The sequence below is a fragment of the Tasmannia lanceolata genome, unplaced genomic scaffold (assembly GCF_043159265.1).
Source record: "Tasmannia lanceolata isolate RefF3 unplaced genomic scaffold, GAP_Taslan_0.1 ptg000006l, whole genome shotgun sequence".
Taxonomy (NCBI): Eukaryota; Viridiplantae; Streptophyta; class Magnoliopsida; order Canellales; family Winteraceae; genus Tasmannia; species Tasmannia lanceolata.
This window is the reverse complement of record NW_027518683.1, coordinates 25,911,546-25,930,215: the sequence shown is the minus strand read 5'-3', so window position 1 is coordinate 25,930,215 and position 18,670 is coordinate 25,911,546. Positions and strand designations below refer to the sequence as shown.

Below are 18,670 nucleotides of genomic sequence, written 5' to 3'. Positions count from 1 at the left end.
AACGATTGGGCCGATTCCCTCGCCAAAGCAGGTGTCGACAGGGAGGATATCATTATCAATGTAGCCGATAGTCGGTTCTCTTAGTTGTAACTGGCACGTGGTTAATATATCGAATAGGTACTCATACAAATGAATCGATATGGATCAGGATCCATATTCTATTCGTTAATAGTCTAGATCATGATACATACTTATCCATCTAGGGATATAGATATATACCCCATTTTTTTTGAATGGGTAAAGAAAAGAATTAGATTCTGTTCCCAGTTCCCAGCTTAATCTTTCAATAAAATACTCGTTGTATCAATAGATATTTCTACCCATATCTTTCGATTACGAAAAAGAATTACACTCATTAGTTCATTTCATGAATCATGATAAGAAACAACGCCACGTTTGAGGAAGAATATACATTCTCGTGATTTGTATCCAAAGGTAAATTATAATTTGAATAAGGAAATTGGATTATGGAATTGCGAAAAATAATTTTTTTTGAGTTGGATCAACCGTTCCTTTTGAATGAGTATGAGTAAAGGATCTATGGATGAAGATACAAAAGTTTATTTCTAATCGTAATCTCGTACGGCTCAAGCGGAAACACCCAAATACTCGTTGCAACGTTTTGGTATAGTTTGGGTATCTCCTTGCTCTCTTAGTTCACTTTTTGAGTGTTGGCAATTGTGCCCTTGGAGGAATAAGGGTAAGATGCTTTGGAATATTTCTTTCCTAGCGGTTCTTTGGGTATTATGGAAGGAGAGAAATGCAAGGATTTCAAAGGTAGGTCTAAGAGGGCTTCTTTTCTTCTCAATAAGACTATCGCCCTCACCATCTCGTGGGCTAAATCTTCTTCATCTTTTAGATTTGTCTCGGCTTATGATTTGTGGTATGGATGGCGAGTGGTTTGTTTTAGTTCGGAATCTAGACCTAAAATTATTGAAGTATGGGTTCCTCCTCCTATTGGGGGCTTAAAACTAAATTTTGATGGCTCGAGCATTGGTAATCCGGGGCCGGCTGGCATATGGGGTGTTCTTAGAGATGAGGAGGGCTTGGTGAAGTGGGCTTTTTCTGGTCCAATTGGAGTTGCTGACTCAAATGAAGCTGAGGTTCGGGCTGTGCATCAAGGTATCAATTCCTGAGGGTTGATGAGTTGGATAGCGTTATGGTAAAGGGAGATTCCCTTAATGTTATTCGATGGTTGTGTGGTTCCCGTGTTTTTCCTTGGAGATTTGCTGATTATTTTGAGGAGATTAAGGACATCATTGGAAACCATTCCAGTTCATTTCGTCATATTAGGAGATCTGGTTACGAGGTGGCGGATAGGCTTGCTAGGGAAGGGGTGCAGTTGGATGATATTGAGCTGTTTGATTTCCTCCCGCCCTGTTGTCGTGTTCTATTCTGCTTCATTTATGTTCTCTTTGTATCTTTTTTCCATTTTTTTTATTTCTTGTAATTGACCATCTTGGCCTTTTTAATGAAATCTTTGCCATTAAAAAAAAAACGGATATGTAATAGAAAGTTTGAAACTTCTTAGCCACTTGATTCAATCAACCTTGAAGATACGAAGGAACCCAAATCCGGAATCTCTTCTTTGTGATGATAATGCCAAAATATGAAGCAATTAAAAGGAGACATTTTCTCGATCTTTGTTATAGCTATTGCAGCCGCTGAAGTAGCTATTGGGCCAGCTATTGTTTCGTCGATCCATCGTAACAGAAAATCAACTCGTATCAATCAATCGAACTTGTTGAATAAATAGTCATAATGATATAAAAAAGGACAGATATATATAATATTATATTCACCAATTAAAATTAGCATATATGACTCATATGACCATGTTTGCTAAAACGTAAGAAATCAAAGTATCTTGGTCCTCTTTCCTAAACAGATCCAGAGGTAAATTGATTCCAAAAAAATCAATTCTGGTAAACTACTGATTCATTTGGTGTCTACAATATATGATTCATTTACTACCGATTTTACCAGATAAAAAATTGATAACGTTTAAAAATTACCAAATTGGTAATCTATGTATGATTACCACTCGTATCATAATGGATCCCTATTTATACCTCTAAAACTACCAATTAATGGAGTAATATGATTAGTCGAATATTTGGTGGAAGGCATGAACATACATGAAAACGAATTGGAAAAAAAGAAAGAAGTGGTACTGTGATCATTCAAATTCAGGTTGCAGTTCAAGTTAGTAAAGTTATTTTATTGTGATTCAACATTACAAGAACAGAATCACGCTGTGTAGGATTTGAACCTACGACATCGGGTTTTGGAGTCTACCGAACTGAACTAAGAGCGCTTTCTTATGACAGGAGATACAACTGTAAAGAGAGGGATTCTTTTTGTACCCCCAATACTAAATGATCCCTATTTATACCTCTAAAACTACCAATTAATGGAGTAATATGATTAGTCGAATATTTGGTGAAAGGCATGAACATACATGAAAACGAATTTAAAAAAAAAGAAGTTGGACCAAAAGAAGTCGGAACAAAAAGAAGTGGTACTGTGATCATTTGTCCTATATGTGCAATTAGAATTCGGGCAGATCTTCACCCGGACTTTCCTCCCCCGGTCGGTTGGTTTTCTGTTGTATCTAGGGACGCCTCGTCCCTTCTTTTTGATTAATAAATAAATTGTTACCATTTTCAAAAAAAAAATTATTGCTTTGGTTATTGTTTTGGTAAGAACCCATCCAATGTTTCGATTTACATTGGCTTTTGACTTGTGGGAGGGATGGAAGGAGGTGTGCTCTAGTGAGGAGTGGAGGGACTCATATGTTCAACCTTGGGATGTTCCATTGGACGGTTTGCTCAAGCTTAACTTTGATGGGTCTGGAATTGGGTAATCCAGAGCCGGCAGGAATTGGTGGAGTTCTGAGGAACTCAAGTGGGGATGTTATTTGTGCGTATTTGGGTCTGGTTGGGACGGCAGATGCTAGTGAGGCGGAAGTTAGGGCGGCCCACCAAGGAATTATATGTCTAAATAGAGATTCTTTTGATTACACGATTGTGGAAGTTGACTCTTTGAATGTCATTCGGTGATTGAAAGGCTCGGTTGTCCCTCCTAGGAGATTTGCATGTTTTTTTGATGAGATTCAAGATAGGATAGGAGACTCCTCTATCGTTTTTAATCACATAAGGAGGTCGGCCAATTGTGTGGTGGATACACTTGCTCGTCAAGGATTGGGGAAGGTGGAATTGGAGATGTTTGACTTTCTTCGTCCGTGATTGCTTTTCTTTGTATTTTCTTTCCTTTTGTATCTTCCTATTGTACCTCAAAGTCCACTATCTCGGTCTTCTCCTTTTCTTTGAATCAAATTGTAACTATTAAACCAAAAAAAAGAGAGAGAAAGGGAGGAGAGGAGAACGAAGGGATGAGAGAGGAAGAGGAAAGGGAGGAGAAGAGAGAAGGAGATGGAGGGAGAGGAGAAAGAGAAGGAGGAATGAGTGCTACTTTATGACCCCTTTTTTGGGGGATGAGGGGGTTATTCTATAAAAAGAATATGGATGGAAAGAGGGTTAATCAAACAGTGAAGACAACTTCATATGATCAATGAAGGTAACATAAATAAATAGGTCTTGTCTCACCTGATAATGTGTGCATCAACCTCGAATCTCAGTGTTTAGGAGGCCCTATAGGAGTAGTCGCTGCAACAACCACGATATGTCCTGGAACTACAGCAAACACCGAAATCGTGTACATAGTTTTAAATTTCGGCCGAAATATTTCAGTTTCAGTTTGGACCGAAACTGAAAGTACATTGAATTGGATTTTTACAGGATTTTCCTGAAATTTCGCTGAAATTCCGAACCGAAATTTTGTTTTTCACCCTTGTTTACAAAATTTCTACTGAAATGTTAACGATTTCCACCTAAATTTTAAAAATTTTCACTGAAATTTAAAGATTTCCACGGAGAAACTTCCACCAAAATTGCCGAAATTTCGATCGAAATTTTATACATTTCGGTTGAAAATTAGAAAAAAATTAACCAAAAATTTTGTCCAAGTTCTACATGATTTCGCCCGAAATTTCCACCAAAACCGACATTTAAAACCTTGATCGTGCATGAGGATGGGAAAAAATGAGGAGAATATGCGTGTGAGAAGCAAGAACAACAATGAGCGGCATGGGAGTAAAGGGGACTGATATGTGTGATACATAACAAGAGACATCCCCAACAACTTGCTGCAACCAACAGATTGCTAGTCGAGAGGTGAACAGGGGAAGAGAGGGGGTTGTGTCGGCTGTACAAAGGTACATAATTATAACTGACATCTAGGAAGTAGTGGGAAGTGGGATTGGATGAGATGGAGTAGTGGTGGGAAAGCTGCCAACTATAAAAAGTCCCTGAATTGTTGGCCAACAGCAGGAGAAGGCTGGGACAACAAGAAAAAAAGAGAAGGAAAGAGAGAAGAGGAAGGAGAAAAAGGAAAGAGGAGAAAGAAGGGAGGAGGAAAGAGGAGAAAGAAGGGAGGAGGGAGAAGGAGAGAGGATGAAGAGAGAAAGAGAGGTCAAGATAGAAGGAGACCTTCTGGAAAGTCCTCGTATTGCACCCCAATCTCTCTTTCGTATATGTTTCTCTCCATTTCTTGACTTGTGACCCAACAAATCTAAAGCAAAGCCTTTTTCTCTTCAAAAAAAGAAAAAGAGAAAAAGAAAGATAGGACAAGCGAGAATGATAAATTTTTTTTGGGTGTGTGTGTGTGTGGGGTGGTGGTGGTGGGGCGGGGGGGGGGGGAGGCTTGCTCCACGAAATTCAAGAAAAGTCCTCTCTCCCCTCTAGGGCTCCCTAGTGTATAGGTGTTGGGATTTTAGTTAAGTGGCGGGCCATTTCTGGGTGGCTACCAATGAGAAATAAGTTCACTTGAGGCATAGTGGGTTATGGTATGGGTAATGGGTTTGTCATTGTGGGATGTGAGCCTTAGCTGATGTGGACAACCCCACATTTAAGATATCAAAATAGAAACATGTCCAAAATAGAAAGTGGTCCCAAAATGAAAAGTGGTACAAAATAGAAACTATCCGAAGATGGAAACTCCTCATGTGTGGGAAGAACTAGACTCTATGTCCTCTTTAAGTCATCCCAAATTGATATGAACCTAGGCTCTGATACCAATTTAATGCAACCATGGGGTTCGCGGGTTCTCTAAGGAGAACTTTGGAGTTTAATGTGTCTGGATTTCAGTGAAAACCAGTGCTATCAATATCTAAAATAGATTAGGCCTCCAAAAGTGATCAAATTACATCCAGGGTTTGCACTTGTGTTAGCCTTAAATCATCAATAATTTCAGTTCAACCCATAATAAAACATGCAACAAGTTAGCTTAGATCAATGGTATCACATATATAAATAAAGGGTCAACAATGTCATAAAAGTCTACAATTTGAATTAGGGAGCTGACCCCTTTTTATTCTTGGGACACCTACCTGTCTACACCAGCTAAAAGTAGGTAGTGAGGGACACGCATGTAGGAAATGACCGAAATACCCATGTAAGCAACCTACCTCTCTCTCTCTCTCTCTCTCTCTCTCTCTCTCTCTCTCTCTTAACCCTTAACCCTCGTTTCTATTTTTCTCTCACACCTCTCGCCCAAAACTGCCAAATCCAGCACCCAAGTGCTCTTTCTATTTGGAGCTAAAGATCCATTGTAATACTAGGCCAGATGAAGCTTGCCTTGCAACCCAGAGGATATTCCCCTACAACCCACTCCTCCCCCCGCCCCTCTCTCTCTCTCTCTCTCTCTCTCTCACACACACACACACACACACCAAAAAAATGAGGTTTTGGCAACAGATTCCATCTTCTTAAGCCTAGATATTTGCAGTAGATATTTACAAGAACAACTTGTTTTGAAACGTATCTCGACCAAATCCACGCAGTTGTTTCCTTCCCCATTCTATTATCTTTTTTTGGGTAAAAAAAGGTTACTTACTGCAGACTGTCTTGATACCCAACACACACACACACACACACACACACACACACACACACACTACACGCGAAAAAAATGAGGTTTTGGCAACAGATTCCATCTTCTTAAACCTAGATATTTGCAGTAGATATTTACAAGAACAACTTGTTTTGAAACGTATCTCGACCAAATCCACGCAGTTGTTTTCTTCCCCATTCTATTGTCTTTTTTTGGGTAAAAAAAGGTTGGTTACTGCAGACTGTTTTGATACCCAACTTCAGTTTATAATCATTACCTTCCGTTAGCACGAACATATTATATTTATTTTCTTGGGTGTTCTATTTGGATTAGATTCATATACTTGAGTTGAAGATTAGTTTGGATTTTTACTACTACTATTTAGTGTTCACCAACACCCCAAATTTTACATTCTTGTCGATTAATACAATAGTTCTCTCACAACCATAGCAGACAAGACTTATGCAAACAAAAAAACATTTAGAAATTCAATCAAACCCATAGCCCGCCCAACTAATTAATCTTTTTAATTCAGTTCTCTGGTCATCAAAATACAAACTAAAAAGAAGAACCCTCAAGAAAAAAGCACGAAAAGGAAGAAAAGGTGAGACGTTATCTCCTCATTCCAATCAAGCATATCTGGCACAGATGCAAAACTCTAATATGATACGCAACTCCCCCAAACGCTCACAATCCGAAGCGAACATCTCACTAATCATAACCCAAAAGACGGGATCCTTCGAAAATATGCCTTGCAAAATTGTAAGTGTCAAAAATCGCTGCAAAAATCAACGAAATCATCAAAGGGTAAAGGAAAGCAAATTTTACGGTTAGAGAGAGAGGGAGAGACCTTGGGTTCGCTGGATTTGGGGGATGGTGAGGAGATTGCTGCTGGATTTGAGAGCTGGATTTGCTAGTTTTAGGTGAAAGGTTATGAGAGGGAAAGAGAAACTAGGGTTAGGGGTTATGGGCAACTAGGAGAGATGGATGGGATGTGGGCTACTTATATGGGTATTTTGGTCATTTTCCAAAATACCAACCAGGTGTAACTGGTTACTTTAGCTGGTGTGAAGGGTGTCCCTGGAATAAAAAGGGGAGAATATATTAGGTCCCTTTGAATTAACATAAAGTGATCAAATTAGGGTCCAAAACACCAAGCTATGGTAAGATAATCTCAGGGCAAGGATATGGTTTTGAAGATGGCCTTTCAAAGAGTGAGGACAATAGTATATGGCCAATAAAGGTAACAGAAATAAATAGAATTGGTCTCACCCAATATGTGTCCATCAGCCTTGAATCCCGGTGTGTAGGAAGCCTAAGAGGAGGAGAGGTAGCAACAACCACAATCTGTCCAGGAACTGCGCCAGCCACCAAAATCGTGTACAGCAGTGGGAAAAAAGTTAGGAGGATATGCGTCTGAGCAGCAGGAGCAATAAGGAGCAGCAGGGGAGTAAAGGGAACTGTTATAGAAGTAAAAGGTGTCAATAAATCTCCCAGACAACAGCTATTACATTGTTGTTGTCCAAAGATGAAGGGGGATAAGGTGGAGGAGAGGTGGGAAAAGAGTGCAGTAGAATCAGATCTTCATTATCTAAACGAACCCGGAGCATACCATTGGGAAGTGATTCAGTAATTAAACCTTCATGAATCAATTTGTGTTCTTTCATTCCAGGTAACCCCCTTGAACTAATGGAGGGGTAATATTAGACAAGCTCCAACCAATAAGTTTCTGGTCGAAAGGTGAAAAGGGTACGAGCAGGAGGCTGTCGGAGTGGGGGGAGTACTCAGAAATGAATCGGGAGTGGTTCTTTGGGCTTTTGCAGGGCCTATTGGGACTATAGATGCTTCAAAGGCTGAGGTGCGCGCAACTTATTGAGGTTTAGAATTGGTCAAGCAAAACCACACTGATCATATAGTGGTGGAAGGCGATTCATCCAATGTTATCAACTAGCTCAAAGGAACACACCACCCCCCTTGGAGATTTGATAGGCTTTTCGATGAAATGTTTGATTGGGTGAGGCCTGTGGAAGTGGTGTTCAACCATGTCAGGCGATCTGCAACTCAAGTGGCTGACCATTTGGCTAGAGAAGGAGTTTCCAAGGAATCCCTAGCCCTTTTTGACTCTCATCCGATGAAATGTTTGATTGGGTGAGGCCTGTGGAAGTGGTGTTCAACCATGTCAGGCGATCTGCAACTCAAGTGGCTGACCATTTGGCTAGAGAAGGAGTTTCCAAGGAATCCCTAGCCCTTTTTGACTCTCATCCGCTGTTATTCTATATCATATTGTACATCTTTTAATGCTTGTATTCCTCTTCCATGGATGTATCTTAACCATGGTTTTAAATTTTGACCAAATTTCGGATTTCGGTCAAGACCGAACCCGAAATACATCGAAACTGAAATTTTCAAAATTTACCAAAATTTCGGTTGAAATTTCATTAAATATTATTTTTTAATATTTTAACAAATTTCGGCCAAAATTACCGAAATTTCGGCCTAAAGAAACAAAATTTTGCATCTTTTTACCGGATTTCGGCCAAAATTTGTATCAAAACCGAAATTTAAAATCATGATCTTGACCATCTCAGTCCTTTTTATAAATATCATTGGCTACTATTTTCCAAAAAAAAGGAGGCTGTCGGCTGCATAAAGGTGAAAAATTATAGCTGTTAGCAGGAAGTAGAGGTAAGTGGGGTTGGAGGCGATGGAGCAGTGGTGGGAAAGCTTTCAGCCGCAGAAAGTCACTGGAACGTTGGCTGACAGCGGAGGGATGTGGTCTGGGTCAACAAGGGAAAAAAGATTCGGAAAGAGAAAAACAAAAGCAAAGAAATGAGAGAAATGGAGGAGAAGAGAGGAGAAAGACAGAAGGAGAGGAGAGGAGGAAGGGGAAAGAAAAGATACGAGAGAAGAAGATAAAGGGAGAGGAGAAAGAGAGAGAAGTGAGGGCTACCTTTGCATGTGCTCCATGAAATACGAGAAAAATCCTCTATTACCATTTCAGCTTTTTTGACCCTCTCTTGAGTTATTTATTCCTTCGGATTGCTCTACCTACACTACTCTTGCTACCCATACTATTGCCTTATTTGCTAGATGGTTTGTGGGGCCCTGGTGATACCTTTTACTTGATTTTTAGCTTGTATTCAGACCTATGTTCTTTGCATCAATATTTATACTTAGTCTTTATTTGATGTGAATGGCTATAGTCAAAGCATCCTTGAGAATGGTTTCAGCCCTTGTTGATTCTTCTTAACAAGTAACACAAAGTAAGCTTCTTTGGATTGACTTAATTATCTTTTAATTTTCCAATCTGCTTTTGGGCATGATTTGAGCTACTTTAATTACAGGATTAACTCATTGAGCTCCTAAGGTTCTTCAAAATTACTTGCAAACCTCCGGGTTTGCATCATGCACCCTACCATCAGTCCTTAAACTTGCAACTTTAATCCTCATACTTCAGCCTGGCTCACGAGCAATATCCTGATCATCAACTTCAAATCTGTCATATAATATCCGAATATTAACCTATTTTCAAATCTATCCTGGTCTGTAAAATTCTTTAATCCTGTCACAACAACCTGTTACCTATTGTTTCCGTTACCTATTGTTTACCAAACCCTAATACCTTCATACCCTACCACTTTGGCCTTACCTTATTCCTTATACTAGATGACCAAACCTTGAGCCCAATTGCAATCATTATCCTAGTGGTGACAAATATTGACCAGTGATTGACTGTCTTACCTCAATTGGTTCCGGAGCTACAATAGCTAGAGTTTACCTTTGGTCCTATATCATTTTGGTATCAGAGCTATATGATAAGTGATTCCTAAGCATTTTTCCTACATAAGATTGGCATCCGAGCTATATGAGAAGTGATTCCTTGTCATCTGCCCTATTTCAATGCGGTTAATAAGCCATAAAAGGACAAAAATGTCATGGGACACTGGGCCTACTCTCTCTTGCCCTGAAAGTAAAAAGAAGGAAAAAAAATCAATAGTTGATGGTCACTTGTTCCAAGTCAAGTAAACATCATATGCAACAACAAAAAATTATAGACTATGATTTGTGGACACAGACACGAGTGTCGCGTGTCAATATAGACACAGAGTGTCGGACACGGCAAACCCACAAAATTTAGAAATGGGGACACTGCTAAAATAGAAAGCATATATATTCATGATTTGTAAATATGGATTCGTGTGTCGAGTTTCAACACGTATACGTGTTGTCTAACTTGGCAAACATCTAAAAATCTAGAAATGGTGACATGTACATACATGTAAAATTACTGATTACTATCATAGTTTGTAATAATATAAATATGGCCTTCATTTAATAAACTACTAAAACAAACATGAGATAATCAAACAACAACGCATTCATCAATTTAATTTAGTGCTCTTTTGTCTTCAATATACAATGAGAAAGGAAGACCAATATGATACAATGAATATAGTATTGTAATAATAATTTGTTTAGGGTTTTAGGTCTAGGGGAGCGGATATAACAACTAATATTAGTTAAAGAAGAGCTAAAAGAAGATTTTATAATAAAAGAAGAATTAATAGTAAAAGAGGTAAACACAGTATTCAGTAATAAAACAGAATGTCACACTTGACACAGTACAAAAATGTGACCACACGCCCACATTAAGTCTAACACTTTAAGTAGTACATTTAAAAGTGTCCCAAGGAGTGTCGACACGTGTGGATACAAGTGTCGTGTCGGACATGGCACGGCACTGGTGTCAGTAATAAATTCAAAGTCTTGGCTAAATCATAGAATATGAATGAGTTTCATGGAGGCAAAAAGTGTTCTAAAGTCGACACGAGAGATTTGCTGGGGCTAACCCTTGGGTCATGTATGTTCCCTTTTAAAAGAATGTTAGCTTTCTTGGCCTTAGTAGTTCGTCTTATCAAGCTAAGGGGTGCAATCCAAAGATAGAGCGTTTGTTTTTTATGCAAAAAAAAAGGGGGAAGAGATTGATGCTAGCAAGGCAAACTGATGCAAATCAAGTAGCACATGATTATATGACGCTCAGGATCATGCCAAGAAGAAATCCATCAAAGGCTTGAGGAGAAGCCCGTGATTATTGGGGAGTGGGTTCGTTTGGATTGCCGGAATCAAGAATTGGAATTAGCATCCCATTCCAATTCTATTCCGATTGTGCCTGTAAATGGAATTCCAATCCTATTCAGACTGTATGGTTCAAGAGTTGGGCGATTTCTGGGTCGGGCGATCAAGGAGCACAAACAGAAAGTAATAAAAAAGAGAACTAGTCAAGGATATTGGAAAAGAGATGGTTGTTAGGAAGGGTGGAACCCAGAAGGATGGGGTTACATTGGAAGCTAGAAGGGGTGGAAATCAAGAAGGGTGGAACCCAGAAGGGGTGGAAACTAGGAGGGGTGATTGGTTTTGCACCAAATGTGGCTACTATAACTTCCGATGGCGGAGGAGCTGTCGATGCTGCAAGTATGGGCGGAGAAAAGGTTCATCAAGGCGACCTTCACCGTCAGTAGATCAAACCCCCATATCATCAAGAGAGAGGACTGAGGGGGTTTGGTCTGATTCTGGAAACATCTCATCTCGGTTGAAGGAAGGAATCCCAACCTTAACCATCTCAGGGAAGGAGGTGGAAGATCGCAAGCATCTTCTAAAATCCTGCCTGGTTGGTTGGATAAAATGGAAAATTGGGACCTTGTTAATATATGGATTTGGGCTAGAAATCTTTTGAAAATTCCATCCCTGGCTAAACCAGGCATTCTGGGCCCTAATAAGATTCACTTTATGTTTGCAAGTAGGGAAACAACATCAAGGATTTTGAAGCTGGAAGAAAAGGCATATGGCTGTTTCCTCCACTCCCTTATGCCGTGGAGTCCGGAACACAGTAGAGGGGAAAGGACAGTTTTGATCAATTTTATTGGAATTCCTCTTCCCGCATGGGCAACCTCGACTGTGGAAGCTTTGGGTAGTCTTTTTGGGAAGGTCTTGGAAATTAGAATGGAAGGAAGCCATAGTCAAGGTATGACCTTTGCATCGGTGCATATTCTTAATTCTGATTGGCACTCTATCAAACCATTTGTCCATATCCGGATACATAATATTTGCTTCAAGATAGGAATAGAAATCCAAGCTCCTTTGCCCCTTAATGACGGGGTTTTCGGTCGACACAGTGCTGTCGGACCTCCCGTAACCCACCTGGCCCGTTTTGATGTGTCTGACCCGTACAATTTGTATGAGCATTTTTCAAATTTGAAATTTCAAACTCCTCAACCCATTTGGAATGGGTCTGCCAAGGTTATTCCATTAAAAAATGGTTGTACTCCGGGTGACGTTGACCTGTCACTTTAAAAATCCTCGCAGGAAGTTATCGACCGGGAGCATCTGGATACTATTTCTAAGGAACCTACTCTGCCTACTGTAGGTGTTTATGGGTCATTATGGAAGAAGAAATGTTAGGCGCCGAACCCCGGCTCATCCGAGTTGTGAAATCTCAATGGCCTCCACGAAAGCAGATAAGGTGCTTCGCACCCTTGCAAGGGGTATTATTGGGCAGAATTTGACCCCAACTACATCTCGTGGAGCGTTCAAGATGTTTAAATTTTTGGAACAATTATTTGGCCAACAAGCTTGGAAGAGAATTTTAACTTCTGCTTTTAAGGCTTAGGTTTTCTATGAATATTCTGGAACTTGGCGTCCTCAGGACAGAAATAATATGAAATCAGTAGTATCTAGACTTGTACGGAGAAGCGCTATTAAAGTACTTTTTGTTCGCTGACAGCTGTTTTTGTCACCGCCTACATTAAATGGGAGGCGACGGTTTCTTCGTTAATGAGACCCTCGTGTTGAAACATGGGGCCCATTTAATGGCAGTTAATGGGCGGTAGTGTATACATCGTAGCCCTTTGGGTTCCAAAGATAATATTAACTTACCAACTTCTCCAAAAGCTTAAGCTGTTGGAGAAAGGCGTTATTTATCTATTATACTTTAACACTCTCCCACACGTGTGGCCCACTTGGCAAACACGTGGCACATGTGGTCCCACTTTGGGCCGACCATCGCATGTGGATTTTTGCTATCTCTGGGAGGTTTGAACTCGAGACCTTTGGCTCTGATACCATATTAACTTACCAACTTCTCCAAAAGCTTAAGCTATTGGAGAAAGGCGTTATTTATCTATTATACTTTAACAGATAAAATAGAGGAAATCTTTTCAAATAGGATTGAGAAATGGAGTCATCTCTATCTACCACCCTGGAAGTTCGCACTGTTAAAAGGAGGAGACTGGAGATCATAGATTGTTCTATGTGGATTGAGAAACTGCAGATGATTAAACTCTGGAGGTGTAATGAAACCAAAGCCTCTATGGAATCACCCACTGTTAGCGAGATTGTCAAAAACATCATCAAGACAATGGCGTAATTTTAAGGAAGATTATGTGCACAACATTGAGGAACTATTTCCACTAATGGGCACTCGCAATGTCAAGGAAATATGTTTGCCAGTTTACAAACTCCCCTTTTTCAAAACCCGTCTGGAGGATGAGATCAGAGACAGGCGTCACAGTTGGGAGGCAGACCGTCTTCTTTGCATTAGAAAACTAGAAGAACTCATTGCTATTAAATCGGATCCGATGGAGGAGGTTCCCATCCCAGAGTTTGCCATTGTTTTCTTCTCCAAGGAAAAGGAATTGGAAAATGGAGTGGAGTTTCTATCAAGGAAACTTAGAAAGTGTTTATAGAATAGGGTATGGTTTGAGTCAGTATAGATGTTTTTAGGTTTGGCGATATGGCCTCTTCTTGAAACTGGGGTTTTTTTGAGAAAGTCAGAAGGAGAAAAGTATCTGCAGCAGGGACCTCTACTCAGGCGTTGTGGTAGCAAAGTATGGAAGATTTGCTTCAGACTTTGCAGTAAAAAAAACGGGGGGAGGAAGAAGTAGAGTCTTGAAAAGAGTTTTTCTGAGTTTTCAAGGAAGGGTTTTTCAAGATCTTCGTTGAAGATTGCAAAGTTTTGGTTATTTTAACAGGGATTGTCTTTGAAGATCTTAGAAGAAGACAGCATAATTTACACTAATATTTATGTTTTGTATGATGATAAAGAGTGAACAGAAATGGGGGAAGTGTTTTGGGTTTCTGTTAGGGACCGGGAGTTATCTCCTAGGCCCTCATACCATGATTTCACTAGGGACTCCTGGTCCCTCTCTTGTGTAATTATCGTATGAATTATCAATATAATTTGTCATCTTTAAAAAAAAAAGAGTTGGGCGATTTCTGGAACTAGGGGTTCCATTTTCAACACTTCAAGAATCTAGTCGCATAACTAGGATTTTCATCGCATTGTGGTATCCAATGTTTCAAAACACGAGTGCGTGTTAAAACGCCGCCAAATCAAATCCTTGTCAACTCGGCATGCTGAGGTCGAGTACTCAGTTGACGCAGTCTTAATTCAGGAGTGTCAAAAAAATTTTGATTGACTTTGTAGGGAAAAATGCGTACTCTGACAAGAACATGACCAAGGTAAAAAGAAGTCTACTTGGGGGAGTCCACAATGATGTGGGGGAGTTTTAAAACTACAGTGGTATCTATTTCAGAGAAATCTCCATGTTTTCCTTTTAGGAGCTGATCACAAAACTAGGGTTAATAGCTGGTCGGAGGGACGATTTCATGTGACGGTGGAGAAGGCGAGGTGTGATTGAAAGTTTTGAAGGGAGGGCGACGCACCTCGACGCCATTTTTTGGAGTATTTTTTGTTATGTGATCTTTGGTTAAGTAGTTTAGAGAGAGAGAGAGAGAGAGAGAGAGAGAGAGAGAGAGAGAGAGAGAGAGAGTACCACCCTCTAAGGTTTCTTTCTATGTCAAAAGTTCCGCCAACTATTCTGTTGGTCTCTTCCCATTCCACCTACATGTGATAGCCTAATGCCGGAATAGGTGGAAAAAAATGGATGCCAATTCTAAATCCCTACTCCGACGTACTAAACACACCCTTTAGGTATTGGGGAGCTGGCTTTGCAAACACTTTAGGTACCTTGGGGGTGCATCATTTGGAATATGACGCTGGTGGGGCATATGGAATGAAAGGAATGAAGGAACCTTCAACAACAGTACAAGATCAGCCAAATCAGTCGCTATGAAGATTAAATTTTAACTCTGCAACTGAGTCTTAAAAGTAGAAAAGAGGCAAAAGGTTACTCCCTTGGTATCACTCTTATGAAGTGGAAAGAATCAATAATTGGAAGCTGTCATTAAAATGGTTGAAACAGGATGTATACCTCCTCCCCCAAGCACTGTCAAATTGGAACTTGATGGTTGCCCTCTTAACCGGCATACAACTCTTTAAATCCAAATTCCATACTAGATTGTTGATCTATGGGGTTCTTCAAACGTAATCTCATGGATAAACAGTGATGAGGATGGTCGTGGAGGCTTGGTCAGATCTTAAACTAGTTAAAATATAAAATGAGGGGTGAAACACAAATGAAATTGCCGGTAGGCTAGCAAAGAAAGAATGGGAAGGGCAGAATTGTATTTTGGGCAGTTGTTACCCTTTGATGTAATTCTGTAATTTTCCATTTCATGGCTCTTAATTAAGTTGTCTTTTTTAAGAAAGATATTGTACTTTTGCTTTTTGTGTACTTAGTGCCCTTGCTGATGTAGATCTAGTGTTCTTTTCATTTGAGTTTCAAAAAGCCACCATAAGTTCTTTTGCATTTCATTCTGAGCCACTGTGAAGATTGAGGAGCATTGATGGTCATGTAGTCTTCGTCTGTATATTTTTCCCTTAGCTTAGCATAGCAATAATTCTTTATTTTGGCTAATCACCATACAGAATTAATATGACAGATTTTGATTAATTTTGATGATTACAGTCTACGGTACCATGCTTACTCAACATTGTATGTACGCTCACGTGCAAAATTTGTGTTTGATGTAGTGATGTCACAGATTGAAGCCATGGCTGAAGATATTCAACCTTTGCTGGCTGAGGTTCGTGATAGTGGTCTGCTGAGAGAAGTTGAGGGTTTAACGAAAAGCCTGACAAAAGCAACTGATGATTTGAGGTAAATTTGCACTTCTATAAGTTAAGTTGTGTTGTGCAATTGATGAAAAAAGGGGACTACTTTTGTCATGATCCAACTTTGTATTATTCCGTCTGCCTATGATGGATTTTTTCTTTTTTAATTTTTCTACTGATTTCCCTTGCTCCTCGTCATTCTTCACATTTTTTTTAATCATGGAAGAGAATTTGCTGCCAAGTATTCTATACCAATTAGAAAAAAAGCAGATTGAATAAAATTGCTGCTGTGCATTTCATAACAACATCAATGTACTGCTAAGTGATGTGTAATGCCCCTTTGAATGTATTTGGCTGCTTGTCTTGCAACAGTGAGGGACAACAATATTATTGTCTCCTAATTTCAAAAAAGTTCATCCTTTTCTCGTTAATGCCTGTCACAATCACTTCATTTGTAGCAATCAAATGATTCCCATCTTAGATAACATCCATATTTCTTTTGTCAACCTGTTCTCTTATTTATATGGTAAGCTGTGAAAGTGTGGCTCCTTATGCATATGTATCTCCATGTCATATTTTTGCCTAGTCAAGCTAACTCCAGTGAATGATTTTCAGCCCATATGGATGCTGAATAAAATTTGTCAATTTTCAAAAAAAATAAAAAATAAAAAATCAGCCCATGTGAACTTCTCATTTCCAATTTTGCACATAATTTGCCCATCTGAACTCTCGGGTTTGTGAAATTTTTTTATGCTTTCTTTTTGAGCAATCTTTCATTGTTTTGAAAAAACAAGCAGATGTTATATATGGGTTCTTTTCTCTTTTGCCTTGCAGAGTGGTGCATTCGTCCATTCTAACCCCTGAGAACACCGAACTGATCCAAAAGTCTATTTACACCCTTATATTCACTCTGAAGAACATTGAGGTGATGCTCCTTCCTTCAGTCTTATTATATAGCAGGGCTGAACCTTCTCTGAACAGACACTTTAATTGGTCTTTTGCTCTCTGCCTTTTCAGAGTATAAGCTCTGACATATCAGGCTTCACAGGCGATGAGGCTACAAGGCGAAATTTGAAGTTACTTATCAAATCTCTTAGCAGGCTATTGTAAAAGAATCAGTGGATGGATTTAGACAAGATCGTGTTACAGTCTCGGGTGATTCATGTTTTCATATTATGGAAGAAAAATGGCTGAGAATCTCTGGTATGCTTCTTTCATCACATCCCTACTTTTGTTCACTGTTTATAGAAATAGATTAGAGCATCCCCATGCTAATTTCAGATGGATATGGAGTTTGTTTTTGTTTTGACCTCAGCATTGTTCAACTTTGTGAAAGTGTGCATGTATTCTATGAAATCGAAATAGGATGGCATTTTTATGGAGGTATGTCTTTGTTTCTTTTGCTTGAATTGGTCGAGTGAAAGAGTGAGGTTTTGCATGAATACTTGTTTTTCCTTTTTACGCCTTCCTTTACAAACCTGAAATGCATGTCACATGGTTTTTCTTTTTCTTTGTCTTCCCTTCCTTTTCTTTGCATGAAATTATATATATATATATATATATATATACATATATAAAAGAAAAGAGTTCCTACTCCCTATATGAGAAAAGTGTTTCTACTCGATCGGCTTAAAATACAGTGGGGGACCACATTGTTTGGGTGATGTGAACCATTCATTTGATGGGCCCTCACATAGATAGGGTGTGCCCAAAACAAATTAGCTCCATAGGATCATCCCAACCTTTCAATTCGTGGAGGTTAAAATGGATGGAGCTGATTTTTTGGGCACACCCTATTTATGTCGGCCTATCAAATGAATGGTTTGGATCACCCAAACAATGCGGGGGCCCCTGTGTTTTATGAGCGATCGATCCCTTAGATACCTTATCTTCAGAAACGGTCCCTTTGAGTATCTGGACTGAGGAAATTTAAGAGAAATAGAGAGACGTTTGGAGATGAAAATGGATTTTCGGCAACCAAAACCCCCATTTTCTCTTGTTTCTTTCTATATTATTCCTGTTACTGGAGCTTTTATGTTTTATAGAAGATGATTTAGGCCTTTTTTTATTATCTAGGGCTTCTTGGGGATTTCTCTTTGCCTTTCTCAATTTCAATCTTCTGGAAGAGTCTGGTGTCCATCCAGTCTCTGTTCATCCGTTCTAAAAATTGCAAATCTAGAAATGGAAAGCCCTAACCTCTCTCTCTCTCTCTCTCTCTCTCTCTCTCTCTCAAACATCGCAAACATCATCACCTCAATAAAACAATTATATCAATATAATGAAAAATAATTTACTATGTTATTCAAGAGATAATTTAAAATGGTATAGTACACCTGCATAAGTCGGATCGGGTTTTGGGTTTTTTTATATTTTAAACCCGACCCTACCCAAGATTGAACCGTGTTTTTAAACTAAAACCCGACACATGCTATTTTTGGGTCGGGTAAATACCCAAGTTGTACCCCCTAATAATAACTATTCAGTTTCACGATTCCATCAATCTTGCTGGAATCATAGATTCCCCTCAACAAGAGAATCTAAACGTGAAAGGAACTCCTAATTCATTCATTTGGTTCTAACAAAAAGGAATGAAATCACGTTGGCGGAATCGACACCGACGGGGAATTAAAGGGAGCAAAATTGATAAAATCTATTTCCCACCCCAAGAGATGGTATTATGATTCCACTCTGATTAGAATGAAATTT

At 39.3% G+C, this 18,670-nt stretch overlaps 1 protein-coding gene across 2 annotated transcripts in view; it reads left to right on the top strand.

Annotated features, from left to right (window-relative positions):
• ABCI15 (trigalactosyldiacylglycerol2) overlaps positions 1-17,373 on the top strand; it is a 30,589-nt gene extending 13,216 nt beyond the window's left edge. For both annotated transcript variants that reach the window (XM_077382933.1, XM_077382934.1), the window contains 3 exons: positions 15,895-16,010; positions 16,799-16,889; positions 16,982-17,373. In XM_077382933.1, the coding sequence (XP_077239048.1) occupies positions 15,895-16,010; positions 16,799-16,889; positions 16,982-17,074 (300 nt within the window). In that variant the 3' untranslated portion in view covers positions 17,075-17,373. The remainder of the gene's footprint in view (positions 1-15,894; positions 16,011-16,798; positions 16,890-16,981) is intronic.
• Positions 17,374-18,670: the final 1,297 nt, after the last annotated feature.